General features: G+C 45.3%; 1 protein-coding gene across 1 annotated transcript in view; it reads left to right on the top strand.

Moving 5' to 3' along the window:
- Window positions 1–25,077, top strand: part of LOC146833288 (inactive dipeptidyl peptidase 10-like) — a 574,623-nt gene that overhangs the window by 268,614 nt on the left and 280,932 nt on the right. The window contains exons 7-12 of the mRNA XM_085601000.1: window positions 13,950–14,031; window positions 16,810–16,930; window positions 18,390–18,544; window positions 18,903–19,000; window positions 19,917–20,040; window positions 22,248–22,286. Coding sequence (XP_085457126.1) covers window positions 13,950–14,031; window positions 16,810–16,930; window positions 18,390–18,544; window positions 18,903–19,000; window positions 19,917–20,040; window positions 22,248–22,286 — 619 coding nt within the window. The remainder of the gene's footprint in view (window positions 1–13,949; window positions 14,032–16,809; window positions 16,931–18,389; window positions 18,545–18,902; window positions 19,001–19,916; window positions 20,041–22,247; window positions 22,287–25,077) is intronic.

The following is a 25,077-nucleotide window of genomic DNA, read 5'->3' on the forward strand; positions in this document are numbered from 1 at the left end:
TTTCCCTAGTTTGAGTCTCATACATTATGCATGAGGTTTCTTGGAAGCACAGCAGGACTACCATCTCCATTATAAAATCTGTGTATAAAGTTCAGGCCCGATGTCATCCTTTAGGCCGACATAGTAACACAGCAAGGTAGGACCCCTGGGGAGACCTATGGGTATATATACATCACATCTTGCTTAGAAGGCGAGAGGAGACCGAGACTTCCCGGCCGATACACTGACCAGAGACGCTGAGGTTCCTGCATGCAGACTCCAGCTAGCAGTGGTCTAACATCCCTCGCGGGGTGTCCAACTCGAGACCAGGACGGGGTCCCATATTCTCTCTTTCTCAGGTAATGGGGTTGACTAGATCCTAGAGGGATTCTTGGCATAACACCTACACAGATGCTAGGTACAGTTAGGTACATCTAGTTAGGGAGGCATTGTAGGAGTACGCACTTTTTATCATGTGTTTTATATACTTATATGTATTCATTATTATTGCAAGATGGTAGAGCTATACCATCCATTTACTTTCCTAGTGCTTCTAATCATATATCTCTGCTACTGTCTAATGGTTGTTGCAGCTCATATGTTCTACACTAGAATAACAACTGTTCAATAAATTCTTATTGAAAACGCCCAGCCTGTTTATTCTGTGTATCTCTCTGAGACAAACTAAATGAGCACGAGTGACTGAGCGAAAGGTAGTATATTATTTCCACGATTCTGAGGGATCAGGGTTGTCATGTTCGATGGTTGCCAACAACTATTTTCTCCCTGATAAGAGGAGATTCTAGTGGCACTGTGAGCAAGCTGATACAGTAAGCCAACATACCCGGTGGGGGTGTACAGAGTTATTCTGACACCAATCCCATAGTGTATGCTGTCTAAACGAGCAGAACCTATATAGGTATATAGGAACTACACGACAGCTGTTGCCACCGAGTAGCACGGGTGGGTCGCGGGTGGGGATGATAGAAAAATAAATTTAAAAATGACTTACCTTGCTGCCCAACCGCTGCCTCAACTTGCGTTGTCCTCTTTAATCCTGCTTGAAGCAGGAAGCACAGCCATGCTCCCCTAAGCCAATCACCAGGCTGCAAAGCAGCCTTGTGTTTGGTCTGAGTGCTGTGGTTCAGCGCTCAGACAGTCAGTGGGAGCCTGTGCATGTTCCTCAGCGGGCTATGTATTACAGCCTGGTGGGGAACATGAAGAAGGCGCAAGACTGTTTGGCCAGCCCAAGATGGCTGGCTAAACATTCATGCGCACATAAGTGCCCACCACTCCTCCCCTTGCTGACTGTGATGACAGCCAAGCCCTGCCCTGCCCCGCAAACCTGTCCAACAACGGAACAAATTAAATGATAATAACATAGTGTTATTATCATTTTATTTTTCCTTTTTCCACTGCCCAAAATGCAGTGGGGCGTCGCTCCACCACCATAGCGGAGGAGCGGCCGCTCGAAGAAACACACCTCCAGCAGCAGGCCTGCCGCTAACACAATATCTTAAGAAGCTACCCTCCATCTCTGCACAGCAGCTCCAAATTTGCCTAATAAATGATGCAAAATCAAATTTGAACGATCACTAGACTTTATTTATTAGGTTACAAAAGCACTTCACAGACCTTAACTGCTAAAGGGATAATGAGGGGAGTGAAATGAGCTAACTGGAGGAATTAAGCCCTTGTAGTTTCTGACGTGCGACAGTGTTCAGAGATGAAGACAGAGGTAAATGAGAAGAGGAAGCTGCACATGCAGGCTACCGAAAACAAATACCAGCAAAGCTAAGAGTCCTAGCTTATGTTCGACCTCTTGGCTTTGTCAATGAATTTTTAACCTTTTTGTACAGCAGCGCAGCTGATGTGCAGCTTGGCTGAATGTTAATAAAAAGTGCCATGGCACGGTCAGCACTGGTTGTGACTGTGTTTTTTTCGTTCTTTTTTTTTAAACTTTCAACCATGCTGCAAAGCGACAATATTGTTGTTGCACATGGTTAAAAAAAGTGACGATGTCAACAGATCTCACATAGGCGCGACCTATTGGCTTTGCCAATGCTTGTTTCAGAAGTAATAACAATTTAAAAGACTTGGAGCAGGGCTCTCTATGCCAATTATTCATGACACAACCATCTGCAGGAAGGTCTTTTTAAAAAAAAAACAATTTTAGGTCCTGCTCTCTCTTGCAACATATCTGGGGAAACAGCAGCCAATTAGACAGCAGACTTTGAACACCATATGCTGTAAACCGCTGGAGGTTGTAGTGACAGGCTGGTCACTGTTCCAGTGTTTGCTGTACCTGCCACTCTCCGGGGCCCGGCTTCCATCCCACCCCAAACCCATCCAACACAGGCATCACAGGACATGTGACCCTGACAATAAAAGGGGCTGGGCGCACGTGCCCAGGGCCAGTTCCACTAACCAGATTCCAGTGTCTGTGTCATCATTCCATGTGCATGGAGGCCTAGCACCCCAGCCCATTACATTGGCGACAAGTGTGTGGACCTGCGTGTGCAGCTGCCTTGATGTTAGGTAAAATGGGAAAGTATAGCTTATGTTTGGGACACCCCTACCAGCATGCTGAGCCCGGCAGGCAAAAACGACGGTGCCCACCAGTGAATAATCTGTGCACTCCCTGCCTGCAGTAAGCCGACCTGACCTGAGTAAAGAGTGAGCCAGGGAATGAGGTGAAGCGCCGTGGTTTGAATCAGGTGTCTTCACAATGGGAGATGCAGCATCGATGAAGCAGCAGTATGCGAGGGCAAGGCTCTGTGCAGGTATGAAGCACTAGGAGTCCGCCCTGCATGTGAACCTTCCATGATTACAGCAAGTGGGTGAAGAGGAGAGCAGGCTCCTGCATCACAGACTGGTGCAGGTAGTGGAAGACGGCAGCTGCCTGGTGAGAGGTGTGCCAGCTGCATGTAAGTAAAGGGGCGGTGAGACAACCCCCACGGGGCTAGGGTATGACCTGCATCACCAGTGGATTACACTCAAAGGAGCAGCGCCACTGTGGGGGTGACTCCAGTATGAGGTGGCCTGACAGGGCTAAGCAAATAGCCTGTGCGTGTGCCCCCACCTGAAGTAGTGCATGGAGGAGAGACTGCTGAGAAGGCCGAGGTGCCGGCAATCGACTCTGAGACAATTATACCTGCGGTAGGGTCTGCAGCCGAGTGAATGAGTGGGCCCCCATACCTGCACTTGCCAGAAGGTGGAAGTAGTACCCTCCTGAGACACGCTGATGCCTTTTGTGCCCTCCCGCATGGCCCAAATGAAAAAATGTTTACTGTGCTGGGGAAGAGGTGCCGCAGCCCTGCGGGAATTTCCTTGCAACCTGTGGCAGCCTTCGGCAGTGGTGCACCACCAGCGAGTGGGGCAAGCACTTGGTCAGCGGGAGTGCAGCGGGCAGCGTGGAGCATCCCAATGAGTGGCTACATCGGATGCAGGCCATGTGGAAGAATCAGTGGCAGCGCCACCTAGTGGGTGTTTGCTACACTGCACTATGGCCCAGACAGGTCTGATGCAGAGAGAATAAAAAGTACCATCCAATCTGACTGGTAGCCAGAAATGCCCCAAAGCCTAGCCCTCCTTGCTGAAGTGCCGGCACCGGGAGGGAGGTTAATTGTGCAGTGCCTCCTGCCGGAATACACTGGAACTGTGGCCGTGTGGTCTTCACCCCTTACCCAGACTCATCAGAGGCAGACTGCAACCAACTCCAGAGAGCTTCTTAAAGCCAAAAATTAACTGCCACAGCAACGCAATCTGAAGTAAGTTTCTCCGGGCAGAGAAATCACCTGCAGCGCTTAGAAGGCAACCTACACAGGGGTGTACCAGGAGGCAGCACGAAGGAGCAAGAATCTTGAAGAGAGAGAGACAATGCAGCGAGCCTTAAGAAGCTCAAGGTGGCCAGTGAGGAAACTACCAAGAGTCCACCAAAGGCAAGTACAGCCAGGCAGCAACGCCTCAGGCAGCAACTCCACAAAAGAGTGTAGAAAGTGCGCTGCATGCACACCCAGTGGTGAAAGTATGCCACCGTAAGTGAAGATCTTGGGTGCGCAAGACGCCAGTAGAAGGAGTACCCTCAAGTGACGGATGGAGGGCGTACAGTTTGAAGCGTGCCAAAAACCATATAAGAGAGATGATTGTCCGCTCTGGACCCCGGGGGTGAGAGTCCTGTGAGGAAGAGGGCCCATGTTGTCACAGGGAGTGACAGATCCTGTGAAGCCGGTCCGAGTGGAGGCTGCAGAGAGACAGCCACGTTGGCGTAGTATTGAGGTGCCAGGAGTGCGTCCTCAAGAGAAGATGACCTGTGAGAAGTCAGAGAAGATGACCAATGAGAGGTCAGAGAAGATGACCAGTGAGAGGTGAGGGAAAATGACCTGCGAGAGGTCAGAGAAAGTGACCTGCGAGAGGTCTGAGAAGATGACCTGTGAGAAGTCTAAGAAGGTGACCTGTGAGAAGATTGACCTGAAGTCGAACGATGAAGACCTAGGAGAGGTGGTGAAAGGAAGAAGGTCACGACGAGTGGTCTGGTCACTGTACGAGGAGAAAGCATTGTCCTAGGGGTAGGACATGGCCAGGTAGATCTGCAGGAAGTGCACGTCACATGGAGAGGTCTGGTCAGAGAAGAAGAGTAAGAGAAGATGGGACCAGACTGCGTCGCAAAGTGAAAGAACAAAGAAAAGGAAATCGTGTGATATGAGGCCACCTCATAAGGAGTCCAAGGAAAGAAGAAGAGAAGATAAAGTAGAAGAGAAGAGAAATAAAGACGAAAGGACTGTGTGATTAGACATTCGACACACCACAAGGTACAGAAGACGACTGAGTGCAAGAACATCATAGGAGTGTTGGACACCGGGAGTGAAGTACAGTACCTAGGTAATACCTGTGGCACCATGAGAGGCTGGCTGTCCAGAACTCTTTGGTTACACCAAGCAAACCTGGCATCTGCAGATGTGAGCAAGCTGGACCCTTTGTGACATCCACCTGTGGGGTTGCACGAGAGACTGGACAGTGGTCCTGCTCGGATATCCTGAGTGACCTCAGACGGGGGTTCTAAGAGAGGATCCAACCACTCCACACCAGACAGTGGCGATCCAGGGGCAGGGGACGATCAATGACAGCGGGATCCCAAATTGAGAGATGAGTCTAAAGCAGCTCCACGCCGGCCCCAGAAAGACGAAGATATTGTGTCGTAAGCTGGTTCCTCCAAAGACAATCCTATCTATGCTGGTGCACCAGAGTCCGGATGGCAGGATTAGTCAGATCCAGAAACAAATTCCCTGCAGGTGGATCGTGGGACTTGAAGGTGGGACTCGTAACGCCTCCTCCACGAGCCTAGAGTATGGCATTGGAATGAAAAGGCGAAGTACACCCAGTCCAGTGGAAGCCTGGTGAGGAGGACCTCAGGGACATCCCGCGAGAGGGGAACACCCATGAGAGGGACATCCTAGTGAGAGAATGATGTCTGTAATTATTCCACCATTCTGCAGCTGGAAGCGCTGCTGCCTCTGCGGAAGACTCAACAACAACCAGGATGTCATCCGTTGCTGGAGGCTTGAGGTTCATAGAGCCCAGACGTATTTGTGAAAACTTAACATCCTCCACATTCACTATCACTCCACATGCACCAGCCAGTAAACTGTGCATATAGACTTTGGTTGTGAACTTCTACGCCTTGAGTCAAGGGAGGACTGGATCCGCAGTGCACCCTTGAATTGCGCCAAGTAGAACTGGTGATCCTAGCTGTAGTTGTACCATCGTCTTGTTTTGAAAGCAGCTGAATAGACTCAGTAGAAGTTTTCTGCTATTGTTTTATTCTCTCCCGCAGGTTGGACTTGTTGTTCCAGTTTGGAGAAAGTTAGGGAGGGATGTAGTGACTGGCTGGTCACTGTTCTAGTGTTTGCTGTGGCAGCCACTCCCCGGACCATAGTCATCTGTAACTTTTGCGTCTCTCTGGTTAGGAGCGGGAAGGTGCTGTGTACTAATTCATGCGTCTGAAATAGATGTGTTCGTGGCTAGGAGGGAGGAGGCTCTGAGTGGCCATCCCCTGTCCTGCTGCGTGCACTGCGATTTATATCTTGCTTTATTTTGGGACATAAAAGTGCACAAAAGCGCATTTCGTGCTGCCATGAGCAGCTCCCATTCTGAATCACATGGCTCCTCTGAGCCTGTGGGAGCCACCCCTGTGAGGTGCGCGTTGCTGAGACAGCTGTCTGCACTTTGAGTGGATGAACCAGGACATTTAAAAGATAAGGTTAAAACCTTGTTTAATAGGTACAAGTGATGTGTGTCCTATGCAAAACAAAACTTCCAATTTGTAATTTTTTTGTAGACCGAACCAGAGAATAATGGCATCACGTTCGCTGGACGTGCAGGCAGAAGTGTTGCAAGACTGTTGATAAGTATTGTGTGCCCCTTGTATGACTCCCTGTCCAGGCGTGCAGAGATCTCTGTCGTAGATAGGGGTGTGGCGCTGGGCTACTAGAAGCACTAGAAGTGACAACGAACTTCTTATGTGCGAGGAAGTGAACTGTTTTTTTATAAATATTGTTTGGAATTTGTCTGCCGTTATCAACAGGGAGCTAGAAAAGATGTGGATTGCGGCATGGAGGTGGCTTCAGGGCCATTTCTACCATTAGGCAAGACTAGGCGGCCACCTAGGGTGGCAAAAGGGCTAGGGCAGAAAAAGAGCTGCTACTGAGTACTACTGTACATATGAAAATATAAACAAACATTCCACCTCGAAAGCTCATTGGGTAGAGCCTTATACAATTTGACGTGAGGTCACGTTCGGCGCCAGTGCGCAATGGGAGGGGGCCATTCGGTGCGCGCCGCCCGCCTTCCACCGGATCATCAGTCAGCCAATGCAATCCTCCACACTCTTTGGAAATATCCTGCAGTGGAAAGGTGTTGTGTAAAGTGAGGCGCACATTTCTAATACCTGCGCACACCCGAAAGGGCTCCCTCCTGACTCTGCACAGCTCCAAGCTACCTGTCCGCTTCGTCACACCTGCTCTCTCGCTGCACTTTAAAACAAGCATTTGCAATGCAATAGGTCTCGCAATGATAGAGTTTGAGCTATTGGCATTGTAAATAGGCATTGTCATTTACAATGTCAGTAGCATAAACTTGCATAAAAGCAGTGTATGGAGTGTAGCAGTGTGTGATGTGCAACATTGTGTGGTGTGTAGTAGTGTGTGGCGTGCAGCAGTGTGTGGCGTGCAGTAGTGTGTAGCGTGCAGCATGCAGCAATGAGTATTTCAGCAGTGTGCAGCAGTGTGTGACGTGCATCAGGGTGCGGTGTGCAGTAGTGTGTGTTGTGCAGTAGCGTTTTGTGTAGCATTGTGCGATGTGCAGCAGTGTGCGTTGTGCAGAAAGTGTGAGGCGTGTAACAGTGTGATGCGTGTAGCAGTGTGAGGTGTGCAGCAGTGTGTGGCGTGCAGCAGTGTGTGGCATGCAGTAGTTTGTTTTGTGCAGTGGCATGCAGCAGTGTGGCGTGCAGCAGTGTGTGGCGTGTAGCAGTATGTGGCGTGCAGTAGTGTGAGGCGTGCAGCAGTGTGAGGCGTGCATCAGTGTGAGCTGCGCAGCTAATTTTTGGTTTTAATAATGCATATCTTAAGAATATAGGTTTTTAAATTTATTTGGTAAACATGCATTTTCTGTTATAACATTAATAATTATTTGGTTATATTAATACACATTGTAATTTAAGCCCTTTTAAAAAAAATATTATGCAAAGTATGTGTAAAAACAGTAAACATTTTTAATTATTTTTTTTGCATATTAATCAGTTTTTGTTGAATAGTAGGTGTTATGAAAACATTTTAATAATAAGGTAAACAGTACACATATTTATTTTTTTAATGCACAGTGTAATGTTGATAGCTATGTATATACATTGTTTTATAAGGCAAATTTGCTTTTTTAATATATATATTAATAATGAACAGAGAGAGCTAATTAACGTGGCGCGAAGAGTCAGCTAAGCAGACGCATGGCGATGGTGTGAAGATAGGCAGGTGCTACAAACAACATGTGGGCATTGTAAATGTGGAGAACGAGTTCTTACACGATGTAACATCAAAAGCGCATATTCCAAATAAATGCATCTAGTAAAGGAAACTGTATAAGGTATGCAAGAACGATAAAAACACGACGAATGTGGACACCAGCTAAAGTATTAGTTTGTTTGTAGCATTACTTATATAGACGTATTCTTTTTAATTAAAACTTGGTTCAATTTCATAAAAAAGGACAATATCAAACGCTGCCAAACCCCAATATGCAGTAAAGGATTATAGTAGTATTTATTCTTTGATGCCACAAAGAATTAGATGACAATATGAGATACGACTGCAAACATGAAATGGAGTATATGTTTGTGTGCAGTACCACTAATATGGATAGACTGCTTTTAACAAAAAACGCTGGTGCGTTTTATAAACAAAGCCAATACTCTGTGCACAGTGTGTAAAGGCCCTCATGCCCCAAAAACAGCAAATGCGTCAAGTGTCTCTCCTTTCGTAGCACAAAGGACCAGGCAACAATATTAGATGGTAAGCCAAATACTATTGAGTATATATTAAGCAGAATACTATTGAGCATATTTGAAAGTATGCTAAAACTTATTATATAAAGATCAGTAGACAACTGCTCTTACAGCGGTAATAATGGCGTTTAATATAGCGCACAGAATCGCTATAGAAGTTCATGTTTCCGTATGAACATGAGCTTGTATCCTGATTGTCTACGATAACATAATTAATAAATTAAACAGCCAATGAATGTTTAATACAGCAAAGCCCATCGTAAATCCAACGCATATCACAAAAACAGTTCGTCTAAGCCTGAAAGGGGAAAAAAAGCAAAACTTAACAATGAGATAAAAATAAATAATTTTTCATTTAGTCCTTTTCCGTTCTTTAAAAAAACTATGGCGCCAGTTACACGGCTGCTAAAGGTTTCGCTACAAGTTGGAGCTATGCTAATCGTGTAGGCCGCAAGCAGACAATTAATGTGGCGATATCAGCAGACTGCTTTTAACAAAAAAAAAAACGCTGGTGCATTTCATAAAGAAGGCCAATACTCTGTGCACAGTGCATAAAGGACAATGTTTTGCTAAGAGTTGGAGCTATGCTAATTATGTAGCAACGCAAGAGGCCAATTAACGTGGCGCGAACAGTCACCTAAGGAAACGCTGATGTGAGCCACTGAATCCTGGGGCCTATGTATGAGCGTTCAAAAACAAGTAATTTGTTATTTAAACCCCTACCGTATTTCACTGAATGCTGGGGCCTATCTATGAGCGTTCAAAACCAAGTAATTTGTTATTTAATCCCCTACCGTATTTTAAGAAAACTATAGCGGCAGTTAGACGGCTGCCAATGTTTTGCTATGAAGTTCCTATAAGGCTGAAAGGGAAAAAAAAAGACAAACTTAGCAAAGAGAGAAAAAAAAGTCATTTGTTATTTAATCACGTTACGGATTTTAAGAAAAATATGGCGGCAGTGAGACGGCACCTAATGTTTTGCTAAGAGTTGGAGCTATGCTAATTATGTAGCAACGCAAGAGGCAAATTAACGTGGCGCAAACAGTCAACTAAGCAAACGCTGATGTGAGTCACTGAATGCTGGGGCCTATGTATCAGCGTTCACAGACACTAATGAGGAAGAAAGTGAAACTGGATACTGACTTGCTGAGGGAAGAGAGACAGGAGATGTGCACGCCGCGTGGCTGAAAGCGCGTACACCAACTCAAATCCGCCGAGACCATGCGCGTGCCCATCTCCTGTCCCACTTCCGAGGCAAGTCAGTAACAATAGATCTCGCTGGCGACAGCGCTTCGCGCTGCGTTCGCCAGGCGAGACCTAAAAAAGCACGACAGGAGGCGCCATGAAAAACCTGAGGTGCTTCACCGTGCTCCTAGCTACCGCATCACTGGGGTAAGTGGTGAAGCGAACTTCATGCGCTTTTATTTTGGTGATCCAGACACTGCCCGCGGAGCCTCGATGTCAAACATTCCCTTACAGTGCGGGAGAAAGTTTAGCGAAGATACGTATTGACTTCTCACCTCAGCTGTCTGCGCAAGCGCTTTGTCCAAATGATAGAAAGCACCGAACATGCTTCGCTAACTAATTAGGGGAGAACATCTGCATATGCTAAGTCAATAATGATATGAATAGTTACAGGTAAAGGTAATGGTCCAAGTTCTTTATAAATCAGTATGATTCTAAAGTTACCTGTATTTCCAAAGGGGGGCCTATTGGCCTACAGTTCACTACATACCTTATAGTATGACTATCAAAAATGTTTAGGTTGGCTAAATTACATTATGACTAATGTGAAGAGCAGACAAATGTCGTCCAGGTAAATCGAATTTGTGTAATTGAGTTTTTCCCTTTCTGACAGGTAACCTTTATATTTATGTAGTTGAAAAGTAAGGTTACCGTCTGTCATCTTTCATCCAGGTCTGTATTTTCCCTGGTAATCATTTTTTGGATTGAGGACAAAATCCGTAAGGGGAGTGTTTCCTCTCACTAGCCGAGCTTGGAAACATTGAATCATATCACAGCCACCAGAAACTCAAAATGTAAAGCATTAAGTGGGAGCTACACATAAAAATCAACATTTTCAATCACGAAGCCCCTCACCCAATTGTATGGCTTTGTTTTCTGTCATGTCCGGTTTGTAGCAATAATTAATTTGTTTCTGTGTCAAACGCTGCTTGCTTATTCCATTTGTTTGTTCAGGTTCGACTATTGAGGTGAAATCCAGGAGAATATTCCACGTGGGCCTGATTCACAAAAACATTATTACCATATACAAGTTAATGCAAATGCACTGTATACATTTACAAATGTTTGGATATGTTTGGTTTCAAAAACATCTGCAGTATATATGTGCCCAATTTTTACCCCAGTTTACGCATGTTTTCCTGATTCAATTTGTTTACTGTGAGCGTTACAAGAGTAAACGTACAAATGGTACTTGCAGAAATTCAGTTTTTCTTTTGACTTAAGTTTTCTTTTTCACTAAAATGTTTTTTTCTTTATTGTGATCTCCCATTTCTACTGCTTCATTTTGATGTGTGTGCTTCGTGGCACGCTGCCCAAAACACTTAAGGGGTGCACTTTTATCTCAGCCATACGGTAAGGGCCTTTAGAACACCCTCTCCTGCTTTCTCTGCAACAGGAGATAAAGGTAGTTATTAAGAGGTTCAGAGCAGGGCTCCGAGCTGATGAGATTATCTAATAAATAGACTTGTGGCCAGGTATGGAGTCGTAGCTGCAGGGTGTTTGAAATATGTCAAGTTTAATGATCTATGCTCTGGACTAGTGTGCATCCTGCAATCAAGTGGACTTCTTTTTGTGCAAAAGTGATAGCAATTTGTCGAATATCTTTTCCCAATCCCAAAAGTAATTGAGTTAACGTGGAGGAAACAATTTCCGTTGGAGAGTAAATTATGTGTGTCACCCGGATGGTCCCAAATTAGAGGCAGCTCAATGCTGCAGGTTCAAGTCCCGGTGTTCTGTTTCACTAGCACCCAGGAGTTGTCAGTGCTAAATAATTCAGGTTTCTGATTCCCTTCTCCCTTGGTGGTAAAGTTAGAAACCCTCTGCCTTTTGCCAGACACACTGCAGTGTCTGTCTAGCACGTATAGGCAAAGGGGTAACAATGGTGGCTCCTGTGTGCGTTGGAGCGCAGTGACCTACTACAGTTTGGCGAGGGTACCTTCTGAGGATACAAACACACTCTATTTCAAAATGATTTTTCCAGATGTGTCAGCATTGTTCTCCATTGTCATAAATGTCTAAAAAACAAAGATTTCCGCTTTTGGGAAATGATGTGCCCTCAAGGACTTGCGGTCCTTGTTTATACAGGTCTAGAAGGATGAACCACAAGGACAGGTTTCGATGGTCATATTTGGTGGTGAACTAAACATAGGGATGTAAAGTACATTTTTTAATCTTAGGAATCAGGATGAAGAGGAGACGTGGGATTCTCTTCCTTCAAGATGAGAGTTCTATCCTGATAAGCCTGTAAATAATGTAACTCGCTCTTCTCTTATAGCGTTAAAAGAATGCTGATTGAGAGATCATTTCCTTTGCCAGTTCCAGCAAAGCAGATAGTGAACAGCGTTCTTTTATAGTAATGCACATTTACTAATGGAGTATTTGAGTGTGAGGGATGCATCCCTAACATGTCAACACCATTCAGAGAACATTGTTTTTCTGCACTCTTTAATATTTCCCTTTACAAAAATGAAAGAAAATAGTAAATGGGATGCACTCAGATACACTTGTAATAATTAAACAACTTAATTTTTTGTGTAACATGTTAGTCAAGTTTACAATACTGACTCCTGCCGGTATGTTCCTTCTATGTTCTGCTAATTACCAGGAACAAATTCACCCTTATTCTCACCATCCCAAATGGAGGTGGGAGGCTATTAGGAGGATAGCATTTTATTGGATGCATATCATTTTTTCAACGAAATTATATCATTTTTGTCAAAACATTGCCAGCTCCATGTTATGCGTAGCTAAATAAATGCCCCCTGCTGCATCCTTCTATGGCAAACCATTTCGAGAAATACCAGTAAGGTAACAGAGTGTGTTCGAATCGTAAGCTTTGTGACTTGAGCAGCACCTGCTGTTTATCTTGCTGTAATATGCTTTCTGGGCAAAACACAACCATTTTGTCACTTTCAAACTTTCCAAGTTCTTTTATATCTAATGCATTAATTCTTCTAGCCTGGATGACGGGGGAGAGAGTGATGGTAGTAAAAGGGAGGGGGCGGTATTTTTCAATTCTCGCCTAGGGCGGCAAAACACCTAGAAGCAGCCCTGGGTGGCCTTAAACAGATAAGTGCACAAGCACACAATGTATGTTAAGCAGACACAGAACTACTTGCCCGCGGGATCTGAAAATGGTGGTGGTGGCAATCAATCACGCAGGAAACAGCAAACACAGCCAAAATCAAACACGTTGTTGGGCTCTTTCCCACACTCACTACAGGGTTAGCTCAACATGTCTTACACACAAAAACAACACGAGCAGCTGACTCTCAGCGTGACCATGGTGAAATCAAAATGCGGGCGGTGCAAGGGAAGAGGGAGAGACCACAAGACGGATGGGGTTGTGGAGGGGGGGGGAGAAGAAATAGCACCTCGTGCAAGCACTGGGCACTAATTAAGCTTAATGATTATGTGCTTGGTCTCTGCTCCACTGAAAGGAGTGGAGGTGACATTTGGCCAGCACTGGCCAATTAAGGAGGCTGCAAAGTAGAGGTACACTGGAGCCAAATATTGTAAGCAAAGGGCGGACTCTAAGCCCTTTTTGTAAACAATAGTGTCTCGCAAGTGAGACGTATTCACGAGTGCATGCTCTCGCCGGTTTGACCCTAAAAATTGCCTGCCTAGTGCAGGCTAGGGAGTTCAACAGCTGCAGGGTATCACAATGGTGTCCTCTGTAAGCGTATGGTACATGTTCAGCATCTAGTAGAGAGGTATATTGCATGGACAGTGGTGTAACAACACTTGAGGGGGCCGCCCTGCAAAGTACATGGAGAGGGTCCCCTGCACTCTAGACCCGGTCAGGAGCCCTCAGGCCAGGGGCCCGCTGCACATGAATAGTGCCAGGGTAAGGGGGTCCTGGAGATTGGGGGCCACCCTGCACCGCAGGGGCTATGGTTACACCACTCTGCATTTAAGTGTCCTTTCTAAGTATAATCCATTCATCCCACACCTCACAGTCTTCCTTCTCAAGCACTGGCGTAGCCAGTGTGTAGCGGGCCCTAGTGCAAAGAAGGAAATGGGCCCCCTCTCTCTGTTTAAACTGTGACATACAACAATAAACGAGGTTCGGTGCGGCCCTCTGGACTCTGAGCCCTGGTGCCACTGCACCTGTTATACGATTGGAAGCTACGCGTCTGCTCTCTAGTGAGACTACCTTGTTTTCTTGCAGAAAGATCTCAGAGCTGAACCCGCCGGAAGTGAACCATTCGACTCTGCAGTACGCCGCCTGGGGTCCACAAGGGAGTCAACTGGTGCGTCATCTTGACAGGCTGGACATTTTTTTACACATGCAAGCACGTGTCACGTGACATTCCGGAAACGGCTCCTCGTTGCGCAAAATGGAAGCCACAAGTTGGAGCAAAGAGATGTATACTCAGTGCATGCATTTAATGCGACATAAAACAGGAGTGCTGACCAAAGGGATGTGGCATCACCAGGGGTCCATGCTGCCCTACATACTGCCCGGCCTATGCTGTTCAAATGGCGTAACAACAAAAAAAACAATTAAAACCATCACACTAACTCCTACAAGTTATTACTCACAAACAATATCAGACTGCAGCCTGTGCTCGAATCCTCAAAACCAGGACAAGAGGGAACCAAACCCCATTAGTGCTGTGAGGCTATATATTAGTGTCAGAAAAGACCACATATAAATATGTTTACAACAAATAGAATAGAACCCACTCAACACAGAGAATCCATATGGTAGTACCACAGGCCACGTACCTTCCCAACACACAGGCCTCCAATGATGCTCACTCCCCTACTCTGCACAGGCACACACCGACTCAAAAAGACAATTATGCAAAACCATACATACAAGTGTTGAACCACTCACCAGATACACAGTATCTGAAACAGGCACTACTAAAGACACATAACATACACCTTCCCAAGGAACACACAACATCCCAAAGGCCCGAGCAGCACCCAAGTACACCGTGCCCCAAACAAACCGTGTAAGTGAATCATGCATACATAAAGCAAATCTAAGTAGTAGCAGAAGCTAACTAGCCCCTCTACTGCTCAAATGAACAGTGGCAGACACTACTCAACACACAAGACCCAAGGATTTAATCGCTGGCCAGATTCCCAGACAGTTACAAGAGTAAAGCACACACCTGCCCGTCATACCCTGACCTACCTGTGTCACCAGGTACACAAAGAGCTATAGAGACAGTGTTAGGAGACACATGCATACAGCAACCCAACAAAAACAAGCCAGTAGCGGACCCCACTGTCCAGGAACAAAGGGCAAGATATACTGCCATTCAATTTTGCAGGTTGTAATTTGCGATTTACTGCGACTCACAATTTGCGACTCACAAAAGTGAATGCACTAATGTGCCTCAGACACATTTAGTGATTCGCAATGGAGTCGCAAATTATCTGCCTCATCAATATTCATGAGGCAGGTCACAATTTGCGACCCATTGGGTATGGGCTACAATCACTGGGATAGTGCCTTGCTGCGGACAGCAGACCACCATGTCTGTGTTTACTTTTTAAATAAAGCACATTTCTTTCAAATGCAGCCATTTTCCTTAAAGGAAAACAGGATGTGTTTAAAAGAAAAAATGTAAAAGTTTTCTTTTCATTTTTTAAGGGCAGGCAGTGGTCCGTGGGACCACTGCCTGCTCTTATAAAAAAAAATCTCTGCCAAACACAAAGGAGAAGGGGTCCCCTGGGGATCCCTTCCCGTTTGCAACTGGCTTACCACCAATTTGAAATTGGTGGTAAAGGCAAAACAATCGTACACCCCCCTGTAACTTGCCAATAGGAAGGGATGCACTTGGCACACCCCTTCATAATAGCAACTCTCAAACCCTATTTTGCGAGTCAGTAATAGGTTACCGATTTGCAAAATAGGGTTTATACATGCTACATTCCTTTTTAGCAGTAACAAACGGCTCAATTTTTCATTTGAGACTGCTAAGAACGGTTATACATCTGCCCTAAAGTCTCCTGAATAAATGTTATGCAAATACATACTCCTCCTCAATGTATCATCTCAGAGGTTCTCATACTGTTCTTGTGTGCAGTTTTTGGAATTAGCAGCGTGAGAGAATATTATATATACTCATTGCTTGAAAGGGAAGAATAGAAGTGCAGAATACCTGCTTGTTTCTGAGAGGTGCCGGTACTTTCCAATTAAAAGTGTTTCGTCTCTCTTGAGAAGTGCCAGTACTCACCCTCTCCAATTAAAAGTGTTTGGTCTGTCTTGAGAGGTGCCGGTACTCTTCAATTAAAAGTATTTCGTCTCTCTTTAGAGGTGCCGGTACTCTCCGATTAAAAGTGTTTCGTCTCCCTTGAGAAGTGCAGGTACTCACCCTCTCCAATTAAAAGTGTTCCGTCTCTCTTGAGAAGTGCCAGTACTCACCCTCTCCAATTAAAAGTGTTACGTATCTCAAGAAGTATTGTACTCGCCCTCTCCAATTAAAAGTATTACGTCTCTCGAGAAGTGCCATACTCGCCCTCTCCAATTAAAAGTATTACATCTCTCGAGAAGTGCCGGTACTCGCCCTCTCCAATTAAAAGTATTACCTCTCTTGAGAAGTGCCAGTACTCCCTCTCCAATTCGCTCTCTTGACAAATGCCGGTACTCACTCTCTCAAAATAAAAAAAGCACCAGTACTGCGTACCGGACAGCAGGGTCGGCTTTAGCGCAGGTGACGCCCGGTGCGACAGTCACTTTTGGCGACCCCACGTCCCATGACCGCCTTCTCGGATTCTCTCCCTACCACCTGCAAAAGTGCCCCTCATCTCTCCTATCATAAGATATTGCTAAACACAGCATCCCCCAGGGGTGACAGTGCCCCCTTCAACAGGTCAGCACCCAGTGCTGCCGCACCAGTCGCACTGCCCTAAAGCCGGCCCTGCCGGACAGTACCTTCCCATTTAAATCACTGCATACACTTTTCGACAGCACGTCTTCTCCTATACAATTCAAAAGCAAGGTCACGTGACAGTGTGCATGCCACCACTTTATTTGCTGCTCACCGTGCCCTGTATCCATTTCTTCCCAGGTGTTTATCTTTGAGAATAATATCTATTACCAGCAGGATGGCTCAGGGCAGGCCTTGCGACTCACCTCCTCTGGGAAGCCCGGGACTGTGACTAACGGAGTGTCTGATTGGCTGTATGAAGGTGAGGCTAGAAAGATGCCAAGCATGGGGGACGACAGAGGGCACATTAAAAGAGGTGGGGTGCACGGCCGATAGGAGGCAACAAGCAGGAGGGATCAGATGTGGGGACAGACTGAGGTGAGGGTGAGAGACGGGGACAAAGAGAAGTGGGGTGTCAAAGAAAATATACGCAGACGTCAATCGGAGTCTGAAATGATTTATTGACAAAAGAGAAATTAATATTCTGTGAGTCAGAGTCAACTGGCCGAGGGTTCCCCACGGGAGAGGGTAATAGTTGGTAAATTCCTACATTGAACCAGGGTTGGATTGGGATTAAAAATTGGCCCGGACACACTAAAAAAATTAAGTGGCCCACATTTGCATATTGCCTTTCCGCAAAATACTGCTTCGGCAAAGTTTCATAAAAAGAAGGGGGGAGGGGGTCTCTGACAGAGGCATGTTTTCTTAACTTTACTTCGATAAAAAAAATGCACGGATTAGTTCACACTGGTGAAACAAACCTGAATACAAGTGAGGCCACTTCTGCTCATGCCCCTGCTCAGTATGCATACATTAAAGGGCCGGCCCAGCGAGAAAAAAGCGAGTGACACCTCTGCCCCTTGATAAAAGGGAGCTAATGGACACCCATCTGCCTCCAGAAAGGCCACTCAGGCACCAAGTGGGCCCCTGGCAGCATCCGAACAACACAGATAAGCCCAAATCGGCCCCCCAGGCAGCCCAGAAAAAAGGGCCGGACTGGCCATAGTGGGCACCGGGCAATCCCCCTGTGGGCCGCACGGGTGGGGGCCGGTTTTGGGCCCCTGGGGGCCGTTTTTGTTACAGGGCCGTTTTTGCAGCATTGCTGCAAAATCGGCCCTGTAATAAAATCGGCCGCAAACTGGCCCTGGCAAAGCGCTCGGCGGCACTCCCCACCCCCCATGGGGCCGGCCGAGCACTTTGTCAGGGCCGGTTTTGGTTCCCAGTCCGGCCCTGCCAGAAAAGCAGCCTCAGCTGGAACTCGGATACCGGCCCCTCACCCATTGCCCGAGTGCCCGCCTTACCATTCGGACCCTGCCTTGAACACACGCAGGTGCCTAGCTGAGCTCAAGGTGACAATGGCCTTCAAATTGTAAAGAAAACATAAGCAGTTTTGGCTGAGCAAGCTTTTCGCGTCTCAAGAACCACAATGAAAAATCTTCTGCGCGTCAGAGACAGCAATTCCTGTGGGCACACTTAACATGAGCAAGAAATATGACAGAAGAAAGATACAGTTACGTTAATAAGTGCGTATATCTAAGTTTTCCAAAGGAGGGGGGGTTGCATGATAAGGAAATATGGCAATGTGAAGTGGGAGAGTTTCAGTCAGGAAAGAGAGGAGTTTAAAAGACTGAACTGCGGTATTCAATCAAAGAATGTTGCTGGAAGGGCTTGCCTAGGCTACACGTCCTCTCACTTGTGGCTGGCTGTGCCCTTTCTTCCAGAGGAGATCCTGCGGGCATACCCTGCACACTGGTGGTCCCCGGACGGAGCTCGGCTGGCATACATAACTCTAAACAACTCCCTTGTGCCAAGCATGGAGCTGCCCCAGTTCCTGGGGAGTGTTTACCCATTCAGCAAACGCTACCCCTACTCAAAGGTGGGTGCCCCCCTCGCCCCCACACCGCCACATCTCTCTCATCCTTCTGCCCCATTTTACTCTTCATCGTTCACATTTTTCGATCTCTTTTCACTCTACACTTCTGTACTTAGACCTCACGCCATCTTGTGTCCCATGTGTCTTTTCAGTATGTACTTGGGGACTGATTCACAAAGTGGCGGGTGAGGAATGGGGGAGGGTGGGCGTAGTCGTGGGAGAGCCTCTGCACGAGAATTCTTATTGTGGATATTCCGCTCCGGGTGTGGGGACTCCCCCGCCACGAGTGCAGAGGCCCTTTGTGAATCAAGCCCTCAGTGTCGAGGTACCCCTGTGTCTATGATCTTTTCTTCCCTTACAGGCAGGTCAACCGATCCCTCTGGTGAAGCTCTTTGTGGTTAACCTGTACGGGCCCGCCCACACTCTGGAGCTCCTCCCACCTGACACCTTCCGATACAAGTGAGTCAATGGCAGGGACTGCACTAGAGTGGGCTATACATCGGCCAGTTTTTTAGAGTTGAAGGGTAACGATGAATCCACAAGTTTCTCACTTTGAGTCCCTGAGATGGGTGCGGCAAGGTTCACTCCAAAGTCGTAGGGTGGGACTTGCAGGTGGTAAAAGAGTGAAATGAAATCACAAAGTGATGTGTGGTGTACATCCAAAGTTAAAACGGGGAAAATATAAAGAAAAAGTGGTTGTGGCTTCCTTTTTAGGTCTCGCCTGACCCAGCGCATGCGCTGGTCTGGCGAGACTTATTGAGAGGGCTCCAAAAAGAGCTACCAGGCCAGCCTAGAGCTACAGTGCATGTGCGCGGGCGCGTGCGCCGCGCATGACCGCGATTACTTTCACTTTCGCGGCCGCATGGCCGCTGTGATGTTTGATCGCGATCACTTTCACTTTCGCGGCTGCACGGTTGCTTGGCATAGCCAATAGGTCTCGCTTTTGTGACCTTATGAGTATTTAGTTATGCAGCTGTTGCATGGCTAAACACTTATAAGGTCCCAAAGGCGAGACCTATTGGCTATGCCAATGCTTGTTTCTGCATGTTGTCCATTTACCTTTTATATTGTCTACTTTTTCAGTAGATCTAGTTCTCCTTTTTTTTTTTACCTTTTGTGTTTTCCTATGCTTTGCCTTTTAATGATGACTTTGCATGAAAGGGCCAGGCTAAAAGTGTATATAAACACATTAAATTGAATGAGATGCTGTCTAGGTGTGGCTAGCTTTAGTTCCTTAAGCTTACTTATACAGAACATGTTTTTAAGTGATTAAGAGGGTTGGGGAGTCCATGTCGTGTTACTGCTGTAGTTCTAGACATGTTCAGTCTCTTCTGCCTTCTGTATGTATGAAACTTAACTCCCATTGTTTCTCCAGGGAATATTTCATCACAATGGTGAAGTGGTTTGCCAACACTCGCCTGGCAGTGCGCTGGTTAAACCGATCTCAGAACTGCTCGATCCTGACCTTTTGTGAAGCCACCACTGGAGCTTGCCAGGAGGTGAGTGGGAAGCGGGGGGTTAAAAACAATCCCCTACTGTACCCTACCTTACATCGGATAGCCCAACGATGGGGTACTGAGGTGGCTCTGCTCCACTCTGGCAGCAAAGAAAAGTTAATGTGAAAAAAACAATAGGATTGGAATACCGAAAGAGAAAACTAGACAACAGGGTTGGGTGACATCTCTGACATATTTTTGTGTTTTTAGGTGAATATGTGTTTAAACCATTTTCATGAGTGACCGCCATCTAAGCTTTGACTAGAAAATCAAGGGACCATCGCTGTCATCTCCATTGAAACATCACCTTTGTCACCTGTCGTCGCACCACCACCGAGCAGGGTACATCTCATCTCCAGGGCAACATTCGATCAGAAGTTCACTATCATCCGGTTGCCACCAACAGGACACACTGCGGCCATCATTACATATATCTCCAATGGCCTATCTCCAATTTTTATTGCCTGAGGTCACCATCAGGTCACAGACTGTAAAACATGCCTTTAGTTGGTTGAATCAGAAGATTTGACTATGTCTGAATGCCTCCAAAGTGGACCTTTCGTAATCCAACCTCAATGGTATTCCACTGCCCACATCTTAAAAACATTGCAACCTGTGAGTCATCACAGACTCAACCACAGCGTTTAAGCATGGAGTGAAATCCCTCAACAAAAAAGCGTTCTACCACCTGAGAGTGCGCTGTGGAATCCTGGCTCACCTACTCTTGCTTCAAAACATCAGTCTTTCCTAAGAGGCAAGGTTCCAAGAGTATAAATCCAAGCTACCTGCCTCTTCCTGGTGTATCACAACCATATTATTCCACAGTGATGACCCTCCAGGGGTTCCTGTGCAAGCAATGTGTGACTTTCAAGGCTGTACCTTCTTCAGAAGGCTCTTACGGGACAAGGGCCTTCCTATCTTACTAACCTGATGATACAATAATGGCTGGCCAGACGCCTGGGGCCCACCAACCAAAACATAGTCTTCAACCAACTAGCAAGATGCAAATATTTTAAGTGCAGAATGTTCAAGGCTCATTCTTCTGGAGTTCACTTGCGCTTTACTTCTGCCTTGAAGCAGATTCTCCAAACTTTAGGAAATCCTTGGGAGATATATGTTCAGACATTTTGACAGCAGCAAAGCTGAATGCACCAAAAGCAACAATCTTCAATTGACTATGGTGTCTATGAAGAAGAGATGCTCCCACCCACCCACAGTGTCAGTGACATAAACACAATACAGAACTTTAAAAATGTGATTATCTGAAAGATATATTAAGGCCATCAGCACAAAAGTAGCAACATTCGTGCGGGGCTCATCAAAATGCTGCCAGCAGAATAAAATTGGACCATAAGCATGACACAATATTGACCAAATCAACTTCCATCACCAAAGCCATTAGAATGTCATTTGGGCAACTGATGTCACTGCCCCCGGATCACCTTCCCAAGAACCCACATGCACTTCACACATTATTGGTGCAAATCTTGATGGTGTCTTCTGGGTAACAACTGTCCGCAAGAACATCCTCTGCGCTATTAACATCACTCACTACAACATCATTATGCCACACTTTATCACATTTCTGTGTTAGGGAAACCACCATTCATCATGTGAAGCTTATTATGACAACAATCAATGTTTCCTCACTGAACCATGGTTATGGCATGTAGTATTCGCAGCATGAACATGGGACCTTGCCCAAAATGCCACAGGGGCTTTAACTGTTCTCCATTGCTGCCACCAAGGTTGAACTGTAAGACAAGCCAACCACCAACATCTGAACACATGTCAATGCTGGGCTAAGGATCGTCAGCGCCAGTGATGAACATCATCGGGGATACATCACCTCTTGCATCATAATGTCATCGCATTCATCATTCACCACTATCATCACCATAACAACCGCCAGCAGCATCATCAATGGAGTACTGTCAGTATCACCAGGGCAACCGCCATCCACCACAGGAAGATTTCATCTTTCCATTCAGCACTGCAGTGCCACTGGGCTGATCATTCTCACTTGCATATATGGGAACTATTACTCTGTGGAGCAGCTTTGTCCCTAGGGGAAGCAACTCGACGTGCATGCTGCCCAGTCCTGGCATTGCCCAGCATTTCAAAATAAATGTCGCAGAATTCAGGTATTGTGCCACTGTCAGCTTTAGAAGACTCGCACCCAATTCTCGCCTGTCTTTTATTTCCTTCAGAAACACAAACTTTCATCGGACATGTGGGTGAGCGGACAGGTAAATCTCCCTTCCATTTTCTACTATGATGTTTCACACCTTTACATTACACTGAGTACATCTTTCTAAATCAACACGCCCCATCTTGCCCTCTGTTATCTATCTCCCTGTCTCATTTTTAACTAGTCCTTTTGAATTGTATATATTTCTAGGGGCTTTCAGCTCTTCATCTATTGGTCTGTCACTGCGTCATTCACATTTTTGTTCCGCCCACACCGCATACCACATTTGGCATTGGGGTCAGACCTCTTTAGACATTGGCTTACTCTATTGTGATTTATGGCATTGTGTTCTTGCACAATGTGCACTTACGCACAAAAAGTAAACCCCTTGTACAGTTTTATGAAAACCATTTACAAACATTAGCAATGCAGAAAGTTGCCAACTTTTGCCAGAGCATTTGACTGTGGAAACGCTTGTTTCGAAATGCAGATCATTTTACATGGAAGGTAGGAGTGCCCACAATGTTTGGTTTTAACAATTTGAATATTTTGAATGGAAACAGTGGACTTCACCCGTAATGAGGTTCATAGCAACAACCAGTGTTTATGCCTTCCTTCTTTTGTGAAAAAATATAAAACTATGATATAGAAGGGGATTGTGAGTGGATACGGGCAGTGTTTCTTGTTGACCACATACTATAGATGAGAAGAGTTAGCCAATATCTTTTGATTTAATTAAAAGTATATATATATATATATATTCCAGCTCCTTACTTGCACAGTAAATTAGGGCCAGCACTCTCGTTAGGTATAATCCGTTATAGATTTATTGCGAGTCAATAATAACAACAAACGCGTTTCGGCGTGAGCCTTCGTCGGTGTCGACGAGCGCCGTTGTCATGGCAGCTTAAATTCCCAAAACAAACGCATGCAACAAACAAAGGACTAAAGCTCAACTTTGAGCGCCATCTTAGAGTATGTTATTATTCGTTAATCGTGCCTTACACAATAATTAGATTATCCCACATTCATCTGGTCATAACATCTGAAGAATTAAATTATAATCACAATTGATGCACGGATTTATACAACATAAATCATATTGGCGCCCGAATGAAATGTAAGTTCCATAACATTCGTTAAGTGACGTGATGTCGCCCTGGATGGGCTAGCGCTCTGGACATTTTACTAGAGCATCATCTCTATACTTTCTTACATATATATGGTAACATTCATTATTCCGAGTATACTGATATCTACATATCGCCCTGTATGGGCTATCTCTATTAGTATTATCGGATATGTCCAACTAATATTGATATCCTTAAGATCACTACTGGTATGACCAGAACATTTCCAATTAAGTTTGCATGCAAAATTAAACATAAACAAAGAAAAGGTTACCATGTGTATTCATATGCTCATCATAGATGAACTTCAAGTTCCTCCCCACTGTTCAGACCCCCTGGGTATTTTGTTTGTAAGTCAATAATATATATATATATATATATATATATATATATATATATATATATATATATTGTGATCCAATCCTGACGGCGGCGAACAGACAGGCACTGACTCCGTGAAATGATGGCAAAGAAATTTTAATCCAATCAATAGCCTAGACGCGTTATGACGGCATACCGCCTTGGTCACTACGTCTGGTTCAATCAACAGTACAAGGTTATAAGCACCTTGTTTCCACACGGTTGTCACAGCAACCACCAACCTGACGATAGACATAGAGGGTTCCTATGTCCATTCGATCATGACAGTGCATAATATTTGTTTATAGTGCAAAACGCATCAAAGCAAACAAATACAATTGTTGTTAATGTGTACATATATTAGTAGCACAACAATGCACGATTAAAAAGTGATATAATTGTGATAAGTGAATTTCAAAAGTTAAAAAGCTCACACATGACATCATATCTCCCCTATGTGTGGACATAGAAAAGTTGGCTGGGTCCGAAGGTTTAGTTTTGAGTACTGATGTAAATGGAGAGTGTCTGCGAGAATGTGCTAACAGGTACGTGTATTGTAAATAGACACGTACCGCTGCCATCGTCTCAGTGATGATCAGTGCACTTATGTAAGGCGGGCAGCCTTTATATATATATAATGAACTTCCTTAGAGTGGCTTTCAGCCAGCCGTATTCATCCACTGTTCTGCTCTGGTGTTAGTTACATCTGTTTTATGCCCACTGCAGCATACAACATGGGGTAATGGGTCTGCCCACTTCAGCCACTGTCTGACTTCGCTATGAGTGACAGCATTCTGTCCTTTCACAAGAAGCATATCCACACAACAAGTAGTTCATTTCCGCGCCAGGGAATACTATTAAAATATGTGCCTTTTGAGACCATAAATATGTTTTCTTTTAGCCAATTTGTTTTATGTTAGATTGAAAATGGCCCTGTAGCTTCCTCAATAATAAAGTTTAGCAAAACCATAACAATCTAAACAGGCATTGTTAAAGCCAAAATACTGGTAGCAAACACTAGACCTATTGTGAATGCTTGTTCAGTAGGTGGTTAAAAATAAACAAATTGGCTGTAACTAAACTGTTCTCTTTGCTCCGCCATTAGCAAATGTGATGTCAAAAACATGGTCAAACCATAATTATTTATGATGGACAAGGTCAACCCCTGGTTTATTAATTAACATAAACATGGGGGGGGTCAAAATGGTCTAAAGATTCTGATCAAATATGCAACATATTTGTAATACAAAGGATGCAGCAATCCCTTCACCTTGGCAATTATCAACTAAAAACGTCCTCTGACTTTTTTTCTACTGAATGTTCAATGTTTGGGAAACAAATGTTTCCCTTCTAGGGCAT

This window comes from Triturus cristatus, chromosome 4_2 (assembly GCF_964204655.1).
Source record: "Triturus cristatus chromosome 4_2, aTriCri1.1, whole genome shotgun sequence".
Lineage (NCBI taxonomy): Eukaryota > Metazoa > Chordata > Amphibia > Caudata > Salamandridae > Triturus > Triturus cristatus.